General features: G+C 40.6%; 1 protein-coding gene across 1 annotated transcript in view; it reads right to left on the bottom strand.

Annotated features, from left to right (window-relative positions):
* The window catches only part of TBC1D32 (TBC1 domain family member 32), a 68,730-nt gene that overhangs the window by 15,514 nt on the left and 36,867 nt on the right, over positions 1-16,349 (bottom strand). Inside the window, exons 24-28 of the mRNA XM_063124725.1 lie at positions 11,927-12,049; positions 10,970-11,078; positions 9,133-9,226; positions 5,709-5,834; positions 2,632-2,715 (exon numbers count right to left, since the gene is read on the bottom strand). Coding sequence (XP_062980795.1) covers positions 2,632-2,715; positions 5,709-5,834; positions 9,133-9,226; positions 10,970-11,078; positions 11,927-12,049 — 536 coding nt within the window. The remainder of the gene's footprint in view (positions 1-2,631; positions 2,716-5,708; positions 5,835-9,132; positions 9,227-10,969; positions 11,079-11,926; positions 12,050-16,349) is intronic.

Here is a 16,349-nt window from a genome sequence, read left to right as displayed (position 1 = left end):
ATTTCTTCTATTCCACCCCATAGCCAAAGCACTCTGGGCAATTTACATAAGATTAAAACACTTAAAAACAATATACAAAATTTAAAAATACAAAAACATACAATATACACAGAAACATACATTTAAAACTATAAAAAACTTTAAAAACAGATCTAGGATCAGTGAAGCTCATCACATATTGCTAATGCCTGGGAAAAGAGAAAAGTTTTAACCTGGCGTAGAAAAGATATCAATGTTGGCAACAGGCGAGCCTCGTCAGGGAGATCATTCCATAATTGGGGGCCACCACTGAAGAGGCCCTCTCCCTTGTTGCTGTCTTCCAAGCTTCCCTTGGAGTAGGCATCCAGAGGAGGACCTTAGATGTTGAGCGTAGTGTACGGGTAGGTTCATGCTGGAAATGGCGTTCCATCAGGTATTGTGGCCCAGAGCCGTGTAAGGCTTTATAGGTTAAAACCAGCACCTTGAATCGGGCTCGGAAATGTACAGGCAGCCAATGCAAGGCAGCGTTGGTCTTATATGTTCGAACCTTCTGGTCCCCGTTATCAATCTGGCTGCCACATTTTGCTCAACCTGCAGCTTCTGAACTGTCTTCAAAGGCAGCCCCATGTAGAGTGCATTGCAGTAATCTAACTTGGAGGTTACTACAGCATTGACAACTGAAGCCAGATTATCCCTGTCCAGATAGGGGCATAGCTGGGCCTCCAACTGAAGTTGGTAGAAAGCACTCTATGCCACCGAGGCAACCTGAGCCTCAATTGGCAGAGATGGTTCTAGGAGAACCCCCCAAGCTGCGAACCTAACCCCATCCAGAACAGGTTGAACACCCTCCATCAGGTCAGCAGAACCACCCACTAACAGCATCTCAGTCTTATCTGGATTGAATTTCAGTTTATTAGCCCTCATCCAGTCCGTTGTCGTGGCCAGGCACCAGTTCAGCACATCCACAGCCTCACCTGATGAAGATGAGAGAGGAGAAATAGAGCTGCATGCCATCAGCATACTGATGACAACATACTCCAAAACTCTAGATGACCGCACTTAACAGTTTCATGTAGGTGTCAGACAGCATGGGGGACAAAACTGACCCATGTGGAAGCCCATAATGGAGAATCCTCGGGGCCGAGCAATGTCCGCTGAACACCACCTTCTGAGGCCAACCTGCCAAGTAGGAGCAGAACCACTGCAATGTAGTGCCTCCCAGTCCCAACTCAGACAGTCATCCCAGAAGGATACCATGGTTGATGGTATCGAAAGCTACTGAGAGATCAAGGAGAATCAACAGAGTCACACTTCCCCTGTCTTCCTCTCCGCAAACATCATCATACAGGGTGACCAAGGCTGTTTTCGTACCAAAGCCAAGCCTGTGAAGGAATATTAAATCATGGGGCGCACCACACTTGCTAAAGTAGCACAATCCAAAAAGCGGTCTACCATCATCACAGCATCTTAAATTTAAAAGTTGCTGTTATGGTGTGAACATTGCTAAGAAGACACCCACCCACCCACTACCTCTAGAGTCACTTGGCTGCCATACAGAGATGGAAAAGGGAATGAAAGAGGACAGATAGATTTTTAGGCTGCAATCCCATACATCATTACCTGGAAGTAAGTCTCATTGAACTCATTGTTACCTGTAAAAAAAACCTGCCAGTTCTGTATTACTTGTCCAAACTCAAAAGTGATACTCAAAATCAAATACAGCTCAATATTTTGTTTGGATAGATCATATTCATTACTCATCCATAAATTCTTCTATGGACAGACATGGGATAGGGATATCCTTCACTTAATGCAGCACAGGCAATGCAGAGTTAACTGTTGCTATTGTTTATTATAATTTAAAAAACCGCAACTGCATAAATGTCAATATATTAGCTTAATATTTCCCCTCATTTTTAAAACGCTAACTGAAACTAATTTGATTTTTCCAGATTTGCAAATTTTATAATGGATTGAAATCCTGAGGGATTTCACAACAGCTGGATGAATTGTGTTATTCTAATTGCATCTACCCAAGGGTTTAGAAAGCTGCTGTAGTTTAAGATAATCAATTTCTCATTTCCAGAAACATGATCACACTGAATATCAATGCATTGTCCAAAAACTACTTTCATATAACACGTAGATTCTATTCATTAAAAAGCTAGACTGAACTATTATTACACTCCCTGTTGATCAGAATCCTAGCCAATGTGTGTAGGCTGCACTAGGTAATCAGCTGGCTTAGTAAAACTCAAATCCACCTGCTCTCTTTATAAACTGGCCAAAACTGAAAGTGGCCAACACAATGGGCCGGTTTGGACAATCAAACAAGCCACCGTGACTTAAACAAGGGTTGTTCCCCTCAAACAAGCCGTGCTGCACAGGTTCTGGTGACATGGCAGGCTGCACCCAGATAGGCAAGTAGAAAAATGGTCCCTGGCATGCACCAGCACGTGCTGGAAATTAAAACAAGCTACCATATAACACATGGGACAAGCCAAACCGATAGAAAAGACTTTGCTTTCTCTACCTCTCCCACTTAGCTGCAGAGTGACTGGCCAATGAGGAAGACTGAGAAGAAGATGGGACACAGTTATCTTTCTTTCAATTCACTCAACTCAGAATAACAATATTAAAGAGGAACATTACCTTCACTTTCTCTGCTACCGAAGTAACATTCCGATGGTGTTTGAGAAAGATGCAACACAAAGTTTTCAATTAATTCTGCCAAATCTGCAAAAAGTAAAGATGTCAAAGATTAAAGTAAAGATTAAAGCAATAACATGAAATAATAAAGCGCAGAACCATATTGACAAAATTAAAGCATAATAGAGCAATCGAAACTGCTGCATGTTGATTTAGACTCGCATGGTAAAAACAATTCAAAATATGCATTCTATTTTTGTATTCATAACAACATTCCGGATTCAAATTATTTTTTTAATGGCTTCTCTGACAATCTATTCTGTGTAAACTGAAAGGGAATCGTTTGTTATACTTAGATCCTCCAAGGATTCCTTCAGAATTTTTTGGACAGTTTCAACATAAGGAAAATTAGCTGTAATTAGATTGCACTTGTACATTAGTCTATGCAGAAATACTAAGGAGAAAAGTTTGACTTTCATCATGATGTAAAGGTCAATGAACTTTAGAGTTTCTGTTTTTCTTTGCGATAAAGAGCTCCAAGAGTTATCCACATCTTTTTGTATAATCAGCCTAGTATCTTGACAAAGTTTTTAAAAACCAAATAAAAACAGTATTTTTTCTAATGTGCTTTCGCTGCATTTTTCTATGTATCCATTAGGGCTTTGCACGCCCCACCCCCCGCACCCCTCGGAGGCTGTTTTTGAACCCGAAACAGACCTGATTCAACTTGGGGTGCTTCAGGGGTTGCCCACCTCACCTCGGTGCCAAAGCCAAGGCGAGGTTTGGACCCCCTGAGGTGATTCAGCCTTGGGAGTCCCTGGGTGCCGGATGCACAGCCAGCACCCAGGAAAGCCGGTAGCAAGGCCAGCCATGACTCCACTGTACTCACCCTCGTTCTCCCCGCTCTCCCCACTCACCTGCTGCCGCATTGCCACCACCATTGCCACTCACCGCCGCCCACCTTATCACCACTGCCGCCACCGCATTGCCACCGCCACCTGCTGCATGGCTACCACCATTGCTGCCCGCCGCATTGCCTGCCGTGGCCAGGAAACATGGCACTTCTGAGAACCAGGCTGCGATTTCAAGGTATCGCAGGGGCTCTGTTTACTACCTCTATGGCCACCATAGTTTGTGGCCATAGAGGTACTAAACAGCGCCCCCACGGTATCTTGAAATTGCGTCCTGGTTCTCAGGCGTGCCAGGTTTCCTGGTCACAGTGGGCGATGCAGTGGTGGCAATGCAGTGGCAGCAATGCGCAGCAGGAGAGTGGGGAGAGGGAGGTGAGTCCAACAGACTCACGGCCAGCCTTGCACCAGCTTTCCTGGGACGGCAGGAGGGAGGGACCAGCACCACTCTGAAGTAGCCCAAGGCACCCCAAAGCTTAGGTATTCTGTTTCAGGGCATCTTGGGCTGACCCGAAACCGACTCAGAAATGAGGTGAGGCAGGCCGAATCAGCCCACCTTGCCTTGGTTTCAGCGATTTGGCTGCAGTTCACAGCTCTAGTATGCATACTACTAATAAGAGGAATGTAAATGTCATGTTCAGAGCATATTTACTTGGTTAAAATATTCTGTAGTTGCAGGATTTTATATAAAACTTTCAGGATAATCATTGCATTTCCAGGCTTGTTAATATGATTTTACCAGTTTTGCTGCTTAACTATTTGCTATAGCTGTTGTAAGCAATGCAAATCATCAACCTTCTCGCTTCCATGTTAACAAAATGTAAATATCACAGAATTGTTTTCATTTGTCACCACAGAGCTGTCATGATAAATAATATGCACTTGCATTTAGATAATTGTTATGGTCTACTTAAAAGAACAGTACATTGCTTTGTTTCCCCTTTGCAAGCTCATTATTTTGAAACATAAAGAGCTGTGGTTTTAATATTTATATTCAAGTAAATATTTTCTCTACAAGCGCTTACATATTTTTTATATTCAGCAGGATACACATGAATTACATTATCCAAGCTGAAGAGCAGCCACGCTATGCTCACATAAATTGATGGTATGAGCATTAAACATATTTTGAACACTATCCTAAAAACATTTTTTTAAAATTGCTAGATAAACAGCAGGCTTAAAGATACTATCATACTAAAATGTAACGAAGTCCAATTTGAAAGTTTATATGTGAAATTATGTAAATTATATTAGCAGTCTTTCATAGGTTTCATTTCTCATGCAGTTTTTGCCATTCAACCAAGACTCCTATACTGGAGAACGCCTCCCTCTCTGTTGTAGCAGACATGAATACATGTTTCAAGAGAAGCATGGGTTCCCAGCTGTACGAATGCAGGATCAGATCTACAGAAGATACTAAATGGGTAGGCGGAAAGTACATTATTTCCCTGCCAACTAATTCCCTTCTGCAAATGCATCTCTATGTTCTTTTTAATCATTCCCCCAACCCCGAGCCAAGCCCTGAAACTGAAAGTAAGCCTGGGTGTAAGGAAAAAGGGCCAAGTACCATCGACCTCCCGCCCCCTTATCTCAATACTCACATTATCTTGGCAAATATAGGTTTGGAAACTCAAGTTTGCCTAGATCAGGGGTAGGCAATGAGATGCCCCTCATCCCACCCCAAATGCCCTATCTCTCCTACTTTAAAAAAATGAAATGGGTTTCTGGTGCTGCTGAAAATGGGGCTTTAAAAGACTTGTTTAGCATGTCGGGGCTCAGAGCCTACTTCTGCCTTGTACTCAAGTCTTTTGGGCAGGTTAATTGTCCTTTGACACGTGTCTCATGGCAGCCATTTTGTAATGGTGCCTAGGACAGTTTCTCAAATTGTCAAATATGCTCATATTTGGCAATTTGGTTACCTAAAAAGGCTGCCTAACCGTTCCCGAGATAATGTATGGTTCCAAATTATAATTCCTCTACATGAATGCCTGTTAGGAATTTTGGTTAAGTGTTAGGATATATCAACACAACATACTCATTTAAATGTCATGGCTTCCCCTTTAAAAACTCAAATATATAGCTTGTTGCATTACTAGGGATCACTACAGAGAATTATCACTGTCATGTAGTGGGGTAAAGCGGTATCCTTTGAAAAAGATTTATACTCACTTGTTCCACTCACAACATTAGGCTTGTTTTCCATGATTTCACAAAACTTTCTCCGAATATTTTCAATCCATCCCAGCTGTTTATCTGGATTTTTTATTGCAGACAAAAGCTTGTTAGCATCATCATCTAAAAGGAAGATGAAAAATTACTGCAGAAACTGTAGCTTTATTTTTGTCGAAATGAATGCCTCAATTGGTAAAGAACTACCTATTAAGTCTACTGTAGACAAGGACATCTGAAAAAAAGAGGGACTCCAGCATAGTTCACACAGTTCCTTTGTCTGCTGAGCAAACAGCTCCAACCTCTGTTTGGGCACTTTCATGAAGAGAAATATACACTGGATTGTACATAGATATAGCCATAACCTTTCTGGGATTACAGCAGCTGGAAAAAGTGCTGCCATCACTACTGAAATCACTATCCGGTTTCTAGAAATGGTTCTATATTAGCCCACACGAGGCTTTCACCAATAGCTTTCCTAATTGTAAATATCAAGGTGATCAAGGCAATTAATTTTCTCTAAGCATCCTCTATTCAATAGTCTATTCATTTCTTGCCGGTGCTAGACCTTACCCATTTCTAGCTTTTAAACTAGTGAGAAAGTCCGTAAGTGATAAAGATGCACAGTTAAACATTTCAGTAGTCAAACTTTTAAAACCTGGTTCCCTTAAGATAATGGTTATTCTTGCTTCATATCAGTGCACCAATATCCCATTTAATATTCAACTTTCTAAATGAAATCATCACTTGCGAATGCCGTTAGTCCTTATAATTAAACAAAAAAAATTGCTTTGTATTTGTTTTACTGCATAAAATGCATTTTAAAATAGTGTTAGGACCTTAATAATTTATACTTAAATAGTTTTCTTTTCACTGGAATTCATTTGACCAATCAAGAGTATTTCACAAAACTTTATTGCTAGTACAGTTCCCTTAATCTATTCAGCATGCACATTGTAATGCCCAGTAATCACAGCAAAAGGCTTCATTCCTCAAAGGCTCTGCTAGTACAAACCCAATTCAGTTCTTTGTCTTATGTGTACTTCATCTAGCCAGGCTAACACCTACCGCCAGAAAGAAAGGAAAAAAAAACTTGTACACTGCTTATGATCAACTGTATACTGATCAAAGTCCTTAATTTATTTCCTTCTTTAACAAATTTCATCTTATTGAACACCATACATTTGCAAGCATGTATCTGTTGTACCTTCTCAGGATTCCACTTTGACATCCTCACTTTTCAAATACAAATAACTGCCTTTTAATTGTGCAAACTTTGCTAAGTAGCAATACCTTAATATCACTAGCTATTCAACAAGACTTGCCTGAAACATAATTCTGTTTAAGATTCAGTGCCATACAGAAAGTACTTAATCTGGGAGACGTTCCCCTAGAACAAGTTTGATTTGTCTTTTATGTTCTCTCTAAAAAACAAAACAAAAACACCCAGCTAATTTGCTTCCAGAATCTGCTTTCTCTCAGTTTGATTTTCATGCATAAAGCATTTTGGCCCTGATATCTGATTGCATTTATTATTAAAACCCTGCTGTGTTTGTATTAAATTCAGTGAAGAATAGAAAAGTCATCCTGTGTTCAATTTAACACTTGATAATGTACATGGATATTAACCAAAGTATTAAGCTTAATGGATAACGTGTACACCTTACAATTCAGGAAAAGCATAGTAGGTGTAGATAAACAATGCTATCCTGACAGGTTTTGAACACATAAGACTCCTCTTTGGGGAGCAAATGCAACCAACAGACCATGGGAGACATTCAGTAAAGTTCCTTATTTTGTGGAGTTAAGCTCCATAAAGTTGTTGTTTTTTAATCCTCTGAAGAGGAGCTTTAAGTGCCTGAAATGTGTGCAGTGATTGTACTGCTTGTCTGGACAATAAGTATCTGCACCTGGGGGATCATCAGACGAGCATTTTATTACTGGGCCCTCACGGATATTCACGGGTCCTATTCACGATGCCATCCCCCTTCCATGCGTCTCCTGCTCTTTCTGGCCTTCTTCCAGAGACAAAAAAAGACCCCGCTAAGTCCAATTGATTTTTAAAAACAGAACTTGCTGTGATCTCCTGTGTGCAGTACAAGCAGCACGATAAAAACGCTCACTGAATGGGCCACATGGTTGCTGTTTACTTCCTCTTTCTTCTCAGTTGAGAAAGAGGAAGTATTGTGCGACGATGCAGGGGCGGAGAAGCAACGGTAAGGAACTGGGATTCCCCCCCCCCATCTGATGAAGCTCCTAATGTGCTTTCTTTCACATGGGAGTTTGTTTAGCAAAGCCCTCTGACTTTGTGGCAACACCTTATCATTCAAAAGTGACTGAATACAAATCCATATTGCATTTCAGTGACAAAACAGAAACAAAATCATGCAAACTAAGGGCCTTGCTAGACCTACCTGATAATCCGGTGGGGAGTCGGGGCGAGGCCGCGCTGCAGCTAGCGTGGGCTGTCGCCCCTAGCTAGACATAACATGTGACAGGGTAAGGGAAAGCCCTGTCACGTCGGCCATTTTTTTTAATTAAAGGGGCAAAGTGCGCAGCAGCGCACCAATGGAAAGGTAAGGGTTTTTTAAAAAAATAAAGGGTTCCCCGCTCCCCATCCCCACTCGCTCACCCGTCCTCCCCCGCTCGCCATGTCCGCCCCCCCACGCGCTCACCCATCCCTGATCTCCTTGCCCTGGCCCCCGCTCACTCGCTCATCCCCGATCTCCTTGCCCTGGCCCCATTCTTCTCCCCTCCATCCACCATGTCTGATCGCCCCCCTGCCCACTTGCCAGCCCGCTCGTCATGCCCGCCCGATCACCCGCCCGCCATGTCCGATGCCCCCTCTGCGCCCCCCTGTCCATGGGCTCCGCTCTTCCCCCCATCTCTCCTGCCGGGTCTGCTCTTTCCCCCCTCCCCCCTGATTTTAACCCCCCTCGGCCTGATGGGCACAGTGCTCCTATGGAGTGCTGTGCCCAGTGTGCAGCTTCTCCCGGCTACTCACGAGTAAGCGAGCAGCCGGGAAAAGCCACGGAAGTAGCTAGACCTTCCGCAGCCCCATGCTCAGAAAAACCGGGCCACAAGTGGATCCAGTTATCCCAGGTCAAGGGAGGATTTAGCCCGGCCTGACCCCTTGATCCTCTGTGCGTCATCTGCATGCGCAGCAGAGAGCCCGGGCCTCGCACCGGGCTAAATCCTCGTCTAGCAACGGCCTAAGTCTAAAGAGGATGTGTTTATTTCAAGCCTTTTCATAAAAGGCTTCTCAATGCATGCCTAAGAAACAGACTGGTAAGCACAGCTAGGAAAACCGATAGGTAGGCACAGACATATAATATAATTTAACACATTAAATCAAATATTGATCAAATAGTACATTTTTTATACTTTTTTCAATACATCACTGCAGGAAATCATTGTATTATACCTTGCCTTGAATCAGTTTTTCTAGGAAATTGAGCAAGATAGCATGACGGTAAAGGGTATGATGAAAACATTGGCCAGGGATAGGGATCATCGCCCTAAGGAGGAACAAACAAGAATAAAGTGAAGTTATAAATAATTTACTAATACTTCGTCCAGTCCATTCATGTACCATCTACATATCTAACTTCACTTGATAATATAATTTCATAGCATCATTAGGAATAAATGAAATGGATACAAAGGCTAGGCAGTAAGTGAGCCTGAAGATTTAAACAAATATAATCAAAATTGACCACTATTACTCCCTGCACCCCCAGACAGTAAAATGGCATTGTTTAGAATAGGGGTGGGCATAAGGTAGATGTTTTGGCCTTCAACTTCCAGAAGTTCCTGACAGCATGGTCAATAACCAGGAATGGTGGGAGTTGAAGGCCAGAACATCTGGAGATCTGCTTTCTGCCCACCTCTAATTTAGAAGTAGTGTACCCAATGTTACACTAATGGAAAAATAGCAAGAGTTGTCATTGTTCTACTAACAGTTCATCGTTTCTTCTTTTAATTAACAATTCAGGAATAACTCATTCTCGGCTTGCTTCATAACATGTGAACCCAGAAACCAGGCTTGTTTATGAGTTAAACAAGCAACAGTTAGCCCAGTGATTGCTGTTCAGTTAGCCCAGTGGTTTGCTGTTCAGTTAATGCTGGGCTGTTTAACTGATAAACAACCCAGAGTTTCCCAATTTCTAGGATGTTCCTGTGTTGTTTATTAAAAGTGCAAACAACGAGCACATGGCTCACGTACGCCACTCGGCCCTGCAATTCCTGGGTTAAACCACTCAAAAATTGCCGCCATGGTGTGATAACAGAAAATCTCTCTCCACATATACACACGGGATGCACATAGGATTCAGTCAAAGCCCAAACTGAGTCAGGCCCCTTCAGACCATTCCTGGTACTTCCCGAGACAAAGCTTCCCTTCAAAATGACCAGAACTGAAGTTGAACCCTAGATGAGGTCTGGTTTGCTATTTGGTTTTAGAAAAGTAGACAGTGTATCTCCCAAAACAACTACTATGTCTGCAAATTTCATTTTTTTAATCTCCAATGATAGTCTCGGGGTGGGGGGCACAGTAACTTGGATTTCCGAATCCTGACTCCATACCCGAGTCGAAAGGCATCGCCTCCAAATGGGTTCAAAACAAAAGCAGGCCATATTCCAAAGTGCCAAATTGGTGTGTGAGTTGAGTCTTCTGGTCAGTGCACAGCTTTAAGGAAGTGTGTGTGTGTGTGTGTGTGTGTGAGAGAGAGAGAGAGAGAGAGAGAAAGGGAGGGAGAGAGAGAGAGAGAGAGAGACTTAGACTGGATTCAGTCGATCGCAGTGGGAAAAGCCACCGTAGTTTCTCCCCACTCCCCGCATGACCACCATTTGCATAATCCCCCATGAAACAGCATTGATTGGCATGTCGGCTGAACCTGGCTGGGGGTGGCTTCATACTCAACTACAACCCATGACTTGCAGTACGGATTGTAGGATGGGTATGAAACCTCCTCCACTGCACTGCATGCCAGGCTCAGACGACATGCCAACCTGCACCGCATCACGGGGGATTGTGCAAATGGCAGTGGTGCACACAGCATGCATGGGGGCAAAAGGAGAAGCTACAATGGCCACTGTGTGAACAGAGTGCTGGACTAGATGGACCCTCAGTCTGATCCAGCATGGCTCTCCTTATGTTCTTCTCCCGTCGCAATTGTCCAAACAAGCTCAGAAGGAAAACTATTTCTCAGCAGCAGCATTCCCCAGAGAGGCTAGGTTTGAAGAAAATCATCATCTACAACCTTATGCAGTATTCTTGGAGGCAAGATCCGCTCTGTTGGTCCCCCAACATGATTGATTCTAACGAGAACATGGTTTCTCTCTACTGATAGGCCATCAATTATAAAGTCTCTGCAACAAAACAAAATTGAATTGCACTTGAAAATTGTTGTAAGTCTCAAGAGCTTGGTTACCTACAAAGTCATTCTAGTCCAGTTATTAACATGGAATTTGAATTTCAGGTTTAAGCAACATATTCAGGCTCAGGCTCTGGCTCTGGCCCCATAGGAATTGGGAGCTGGGAAGAAATATAGCATGTATAATCTTTTGCTTAGCATAAACTAGCCATAATATTGTACAAACCAAGCTCATATGTGGCATTCATGATTTACTTTTAGTGAACTGGACAGCAATGTAGTTGATGAGCAATATATCATCCCTTCCTAACAGCAACATGAAGTAGTAGTCAAAAGTGAGTAGTGGTTGATCAAGATTATCCCCAGAAGTGGGCAAAAGTTACAAGGGAGTTCCCACCCCTGCAGGCCACATTTTTTGTTGACAAATATTGGGAGTACAGCAGAGATCTGCACTTTCACGCATGTTGATATGTTCCTTCACACATGCTTCCTATTAGCTGTATGGAGCCAAGGAGCATAAAATCATTAGTACTCCTCAGATTCCTTTTCAAGAACAGCTGAAATGGAGAAACAATACGATACTACGACATCCGACTTTAATGCTTGCAAGATCGGGACTCTAGTCATTTTTGTAATCTCATTTTGTAAAACATTAAATGAAATAACTTCCTTAATTCAATGAAGCCATAGACTGATATTAAAGTTCCATTGGCGTAAAAGGGATCCATTTCCAGAGCTGCCCCCTCCACTGAATGAAACAGGTTTGCATGTGCAGAAGCTCCAACTGCAGGTTATATAGAACTGTGCATTGGGATGATAATAAATTAAATTACCATTTCTTACCGAGACGTTTCAGAAATATTGATGGTATTCTCTTTTTGGGCATCTAAGAGCACTTCTGATATCTTAAACTGAGATTCCAAAAGTAGAAGTGTATTTAGATCACAGCACAGCACATTTAATAATCTGCAGGATGCAACATATTGAAATTACAGAACATTAGATGGGACATCCTGGTAATACAGAAATACTAAACAACAGTGAATAAGATTTCAGAGCAAGATTGTTTTTGTAATTATTATAACATAATATAGGAGTTAGACATTGTTAGTCTTTCTGCTAGTTGACATGAACTTAAGCAGATGCAAATTTCCAATAGATTTTGATTGATTGACAATATTTATTTAACGCTCCCCATTGAAATTTTTGGAGTGGTGTATTTATTTTATTATTATTTATTTATTTATTACATTTTTATACCGCCCAATAGCCAAAGCTCTCTGGGCGGTTCACAAAAATTAAAATCATCATAAAACAACCAACAAGTTAAAAATACAAATACAAAATACAATATAAAAAGCACAACCAGGATAAAACCACGCAGCAAAATTGATATAAGGTTAAAATACAGAGTTAAAACAGTATAATTTAAATTTAAGTTAAAATTAAGTGTTAAAATACTGAGTGAATAAAAAGGTCTTCAGCTGGCGACGAAAGGAGTACAGTGTAGGCGCCAGGCGGACCTCTCTGGGGAGCTCATTCCACAACCGGGGTGCCACAGCGGAGAAAGTGTACAAGATAAAATAATATAAAACTTTAAAATAGATTTTAAAAGGAGAAAAATATACAGTGAACCGTGGCTGGTCATTAAGGAAAGGCTTCCTGGAATAATGATGCTTTCAGGAGGTACCAAAAGAAATACAAGAGGCAGGGAATTCCATAGGAGGTGGGCTGACTTATTTATTTATTTATTTATTACATTTTTATACCGCCCAATAGCTGAAGCTCTCTGGGCGGTTCACAAAAATTAAAACCATTAAGAACATAATAAAACATCCAACAATCTAAAAACCCAAATACAAAATACAATATAAAAAGCACAACCAGGATAAAACCACACAGCAGAAATTGATATAGGATTAAAATACAGAATTAAAACAGCAAAGTTTAAATTTAGGTGTTAAAATACTGAGAAAATAAAAAGGTCTTCAGCTGGCGACAAAAAGAATACAGTGTAGGTGCCTGACAGACCTCTCTGGGGAGCTCGTTCCACAGCCGGGGTGCCACAGCGGAGAAAGCCCTCCTCCTAGTAGCCACCTGCCTCACTTCCTTTGGCAGGGGCTCACAGAGAAGGGCCCCTGTGGATGATCTTAATGTCCGGGCAGGTACATATGGGAGGAGACGTTCCTTCAAATAACCTGGCCCCAAGCCGTTTAGGGCTTTGTATGTTAGTAACAGTACTTTGAATCGGGCCCGGACCTTATTGTCAGTTCATGTTCCCACAGAGAAGGGAGCTTTAATTACTGATTTCTTCTCATTATTTTCTTCTTTTCATTTTTATATAGCAAAATAGCACTGTTTTGCTATATAAAAAGAAAAAGAAATAATGTGTAGAAACAGGAACTAATAATAAAGAAAATTTATTAACAATGAAAGGGCAGAACCTGCAAGGAGGAGGCTTTTAATTAAAGGCATAGAAGTTCTGAATACTCTAAAGAGTCCATATTGTCCATACGTGACTGGCTGGTGCTATGTGTGCGTGTGTGTTTAAATCATGACAAATAAGGTCAGTAAAAACATGGAAGCACAATATAGTTAACACTGGGATGCAACAATTTTTCAAACAATGTTACCCATATTCTCTGGGGTGTGGGTGAGAAGTGACTAAGTAAAGGATGTCAATTCCAAAAAAAAAGACTAGTTGTAGAAGCAACCTGTCCTCTCTTTATAAAAGAAAATGACTTTCAGGTAAAATTATCTCATCCATGCCATTTTACCCATATGCTTCTTTTCATCCAATATGCCACAGGGACAAGTTTAACGTTTTTGTACTTGTCTGCAAATTTTGTTAAATAAGAATCCAACATAGTATGGCTGTGGACTCAACTTTCCTTCTCATTTGGCCACTGATAAAAGTTACTAGAGGCAATGCAGAAATAACTATTTTTAGTCCTAACAGCTTATTCATGAGTTTCAATGTTTTATTCATAAAATTATTCTTCATAATCTTCAGGACATGCGCTCATTTGTTAGTATATTTCAAGGAGTGATACAGAGAGATTAATAAAATCAATACTGAGAGATGTAATGCTTTCATAAAGATTTATGGAACAAAAAAAGCCCTTATATTTTTTATTACTTATGATCATGTCATTTTAAAACATTTCTAGCATGAGAAGCTTAATATGAATTACTTATAAGTAATCAGTCTGGGGAAAAAACAACATGATGCATTCACAAATCAGTGTGATATTTTTAAAAATCCAGACACAAATGCCCTTTTGTGTTTTGAATGTCTTTGACAGTTTAATTTGAATATTACTAACAAACAAAGAAAACAAACGCATCCATTGATATTAAAGCTAAGAGCTTTTAACCCATCAGTCCAACCAAATGTCTATCAAAGTTATCCACACTAAATGTCTTCGCATGAATTATATTGAAATGTCATGAGCATGTGACCAAAGCACCTTTTCTATGTAATTTCTGCAATAGCTATGAGTCACCACTTATGCGGTCCCAAAGAGAACTTGCTAATAACTATTTATATTTATTACACTATTCCTCTGCCAGACCATATTACTGCAGTGTTCTTTCCATTTCCCTCCTTCATATTTCTATTAATCTTGCTTTGGAAATGTTATTTGAAATTTGAAGACAAATTCAAATATATGTGGCTGTATACAGATCATAACTGATAGATCATTTTATTTTATACTTTATTTCCTGTAACTGTAGTCATAATATTATCTGTAGATGCTGTTGATGAACCGACCAAATGTGAAAGACTAACAAACAGAAAGTTCTTTTACTCATTAAAATATGGCATATTGAGTGATCCTTCATCTCTAGTTCTGAAATAAAACTGACAATCCTCAGATATTCTAAGACACTGTGTATTCATTTAAAAAATAGAGGTCGCTAAAACTGTTGCAAAAGATAGTTTGCAAAACCTAATTAAAAGTTCAGTAGGATTAGGAACCTGGAATACAATCTGCTTTGTTTTCCAAACAAAAATCAGAATTATTACGACACCCAGCATAATTTGCAGTAAATATAAATAAAATTATATATAATATGCTGATTAATATTAAGTATGGTTTGGCTGTCAGAACACAATATATGAAGGCTTCCAGAAACAAATACCATTATGCTAGGAAGCAAAGATACTCCATTCCATTCTCCTCTCCGCATTTTTCCATTCTCCCCTGCAACAGTCAGTCAACGTTCCAAAGTCATCAAGTATATTACTCAGTCCTCACTATGCTGTTTTTAGGGAGGCTGACCCCTTTTTTCCCTTCTACAAAACTCATTGTGGCTAGCTGGTTTGGTATATATTATTACATAGGATGTTAAAAAAAAGAAAGAAAAGTAATTTACCAGTACTTTCGAAGAAACCACTGAACAACACTGTTGTAACTGAATATCACCGGTATTAGTTCTGTATACACTCAGGATTAAAATTCTTAGTGGTATATTTCATTTAATTATCATGAAGGTGTAGTTAAATGCTTTGTTATGGGGATCATCTTAGCCTATGTAGCTGGTGCACAGAAACAATATTCCACAAATAAGAGACATCAGGAAACATTAGAGGACAGAAAGGTGAGCATTTATACCCAGACCTATGCTCTGAAATTCAGAAAGTATAGCAGAGGTACACTCTTTGGCGAATACCCTACATCTCACTAGTCCTGTGAGCTTCCACCTACACACGCCCCCTCAGTTCTCCAAAAGCGCAGAGGAAATGGATGCCGCTTGTGGGCCTGAACTCTACCCACTGCCCTTTCCTGATCTGCAAAGCAAGATGAGTAGACTGCTATGCAGTGCTCTCTCCTAAGAGAAACCATGAAGACCAAATACAAAATGCCTAATATAGGAAATGAACTAAAATAACTATATTAAAAACTAGCCTTGACAGGTACTGAGATTACTGGAAGAGAATAATGGTTTTAATCCAGATAATGTATTTTCAAAGCAAAGAATCCAATTTAAATTCCTTACGTACTAACAGAAAACCTTGTGGCACTTCAGGTACAAATCAAAAGCTAAAATTAACCCGAGGCTTGTCATTACGTTCAGAAAGAAGGACATGCACAGAACCTAATGACAATTACTTTAGCTATTTTCTTGGGAACATGCTGGGTTACTTTCTCTGGGGGAAAACTACACATTCTCAGGACTGTTAATCAACTGCTGCCAGGGAGTCTGGAAAACTGATGCCCTTTTGAGTCAGGATCCATTGGGAAATCTAATTTTTCAGATT

Source organism: Elgaria multicarinata, chromosome 4 (genome assembly GCF_023053635.1).
Source record: "Elgaria multicarinata webbii isolate HBS135686 ecotype San Diego chromosome 4, rElgMul1.1.pri, whole genome shotgun sequence".
NCBI classification, from domain to species: Eukaryota; Metazoa; Chordata; class Lepidosauria; order Squamata; family Anguidae; genus Elgaria; species Elgaria multicarinata.
The sequence above is the reverse complement of the archived record's forward strand: the minus strand, read 5'-3'. Positions and strand labels throughout refer to the sequence as shown.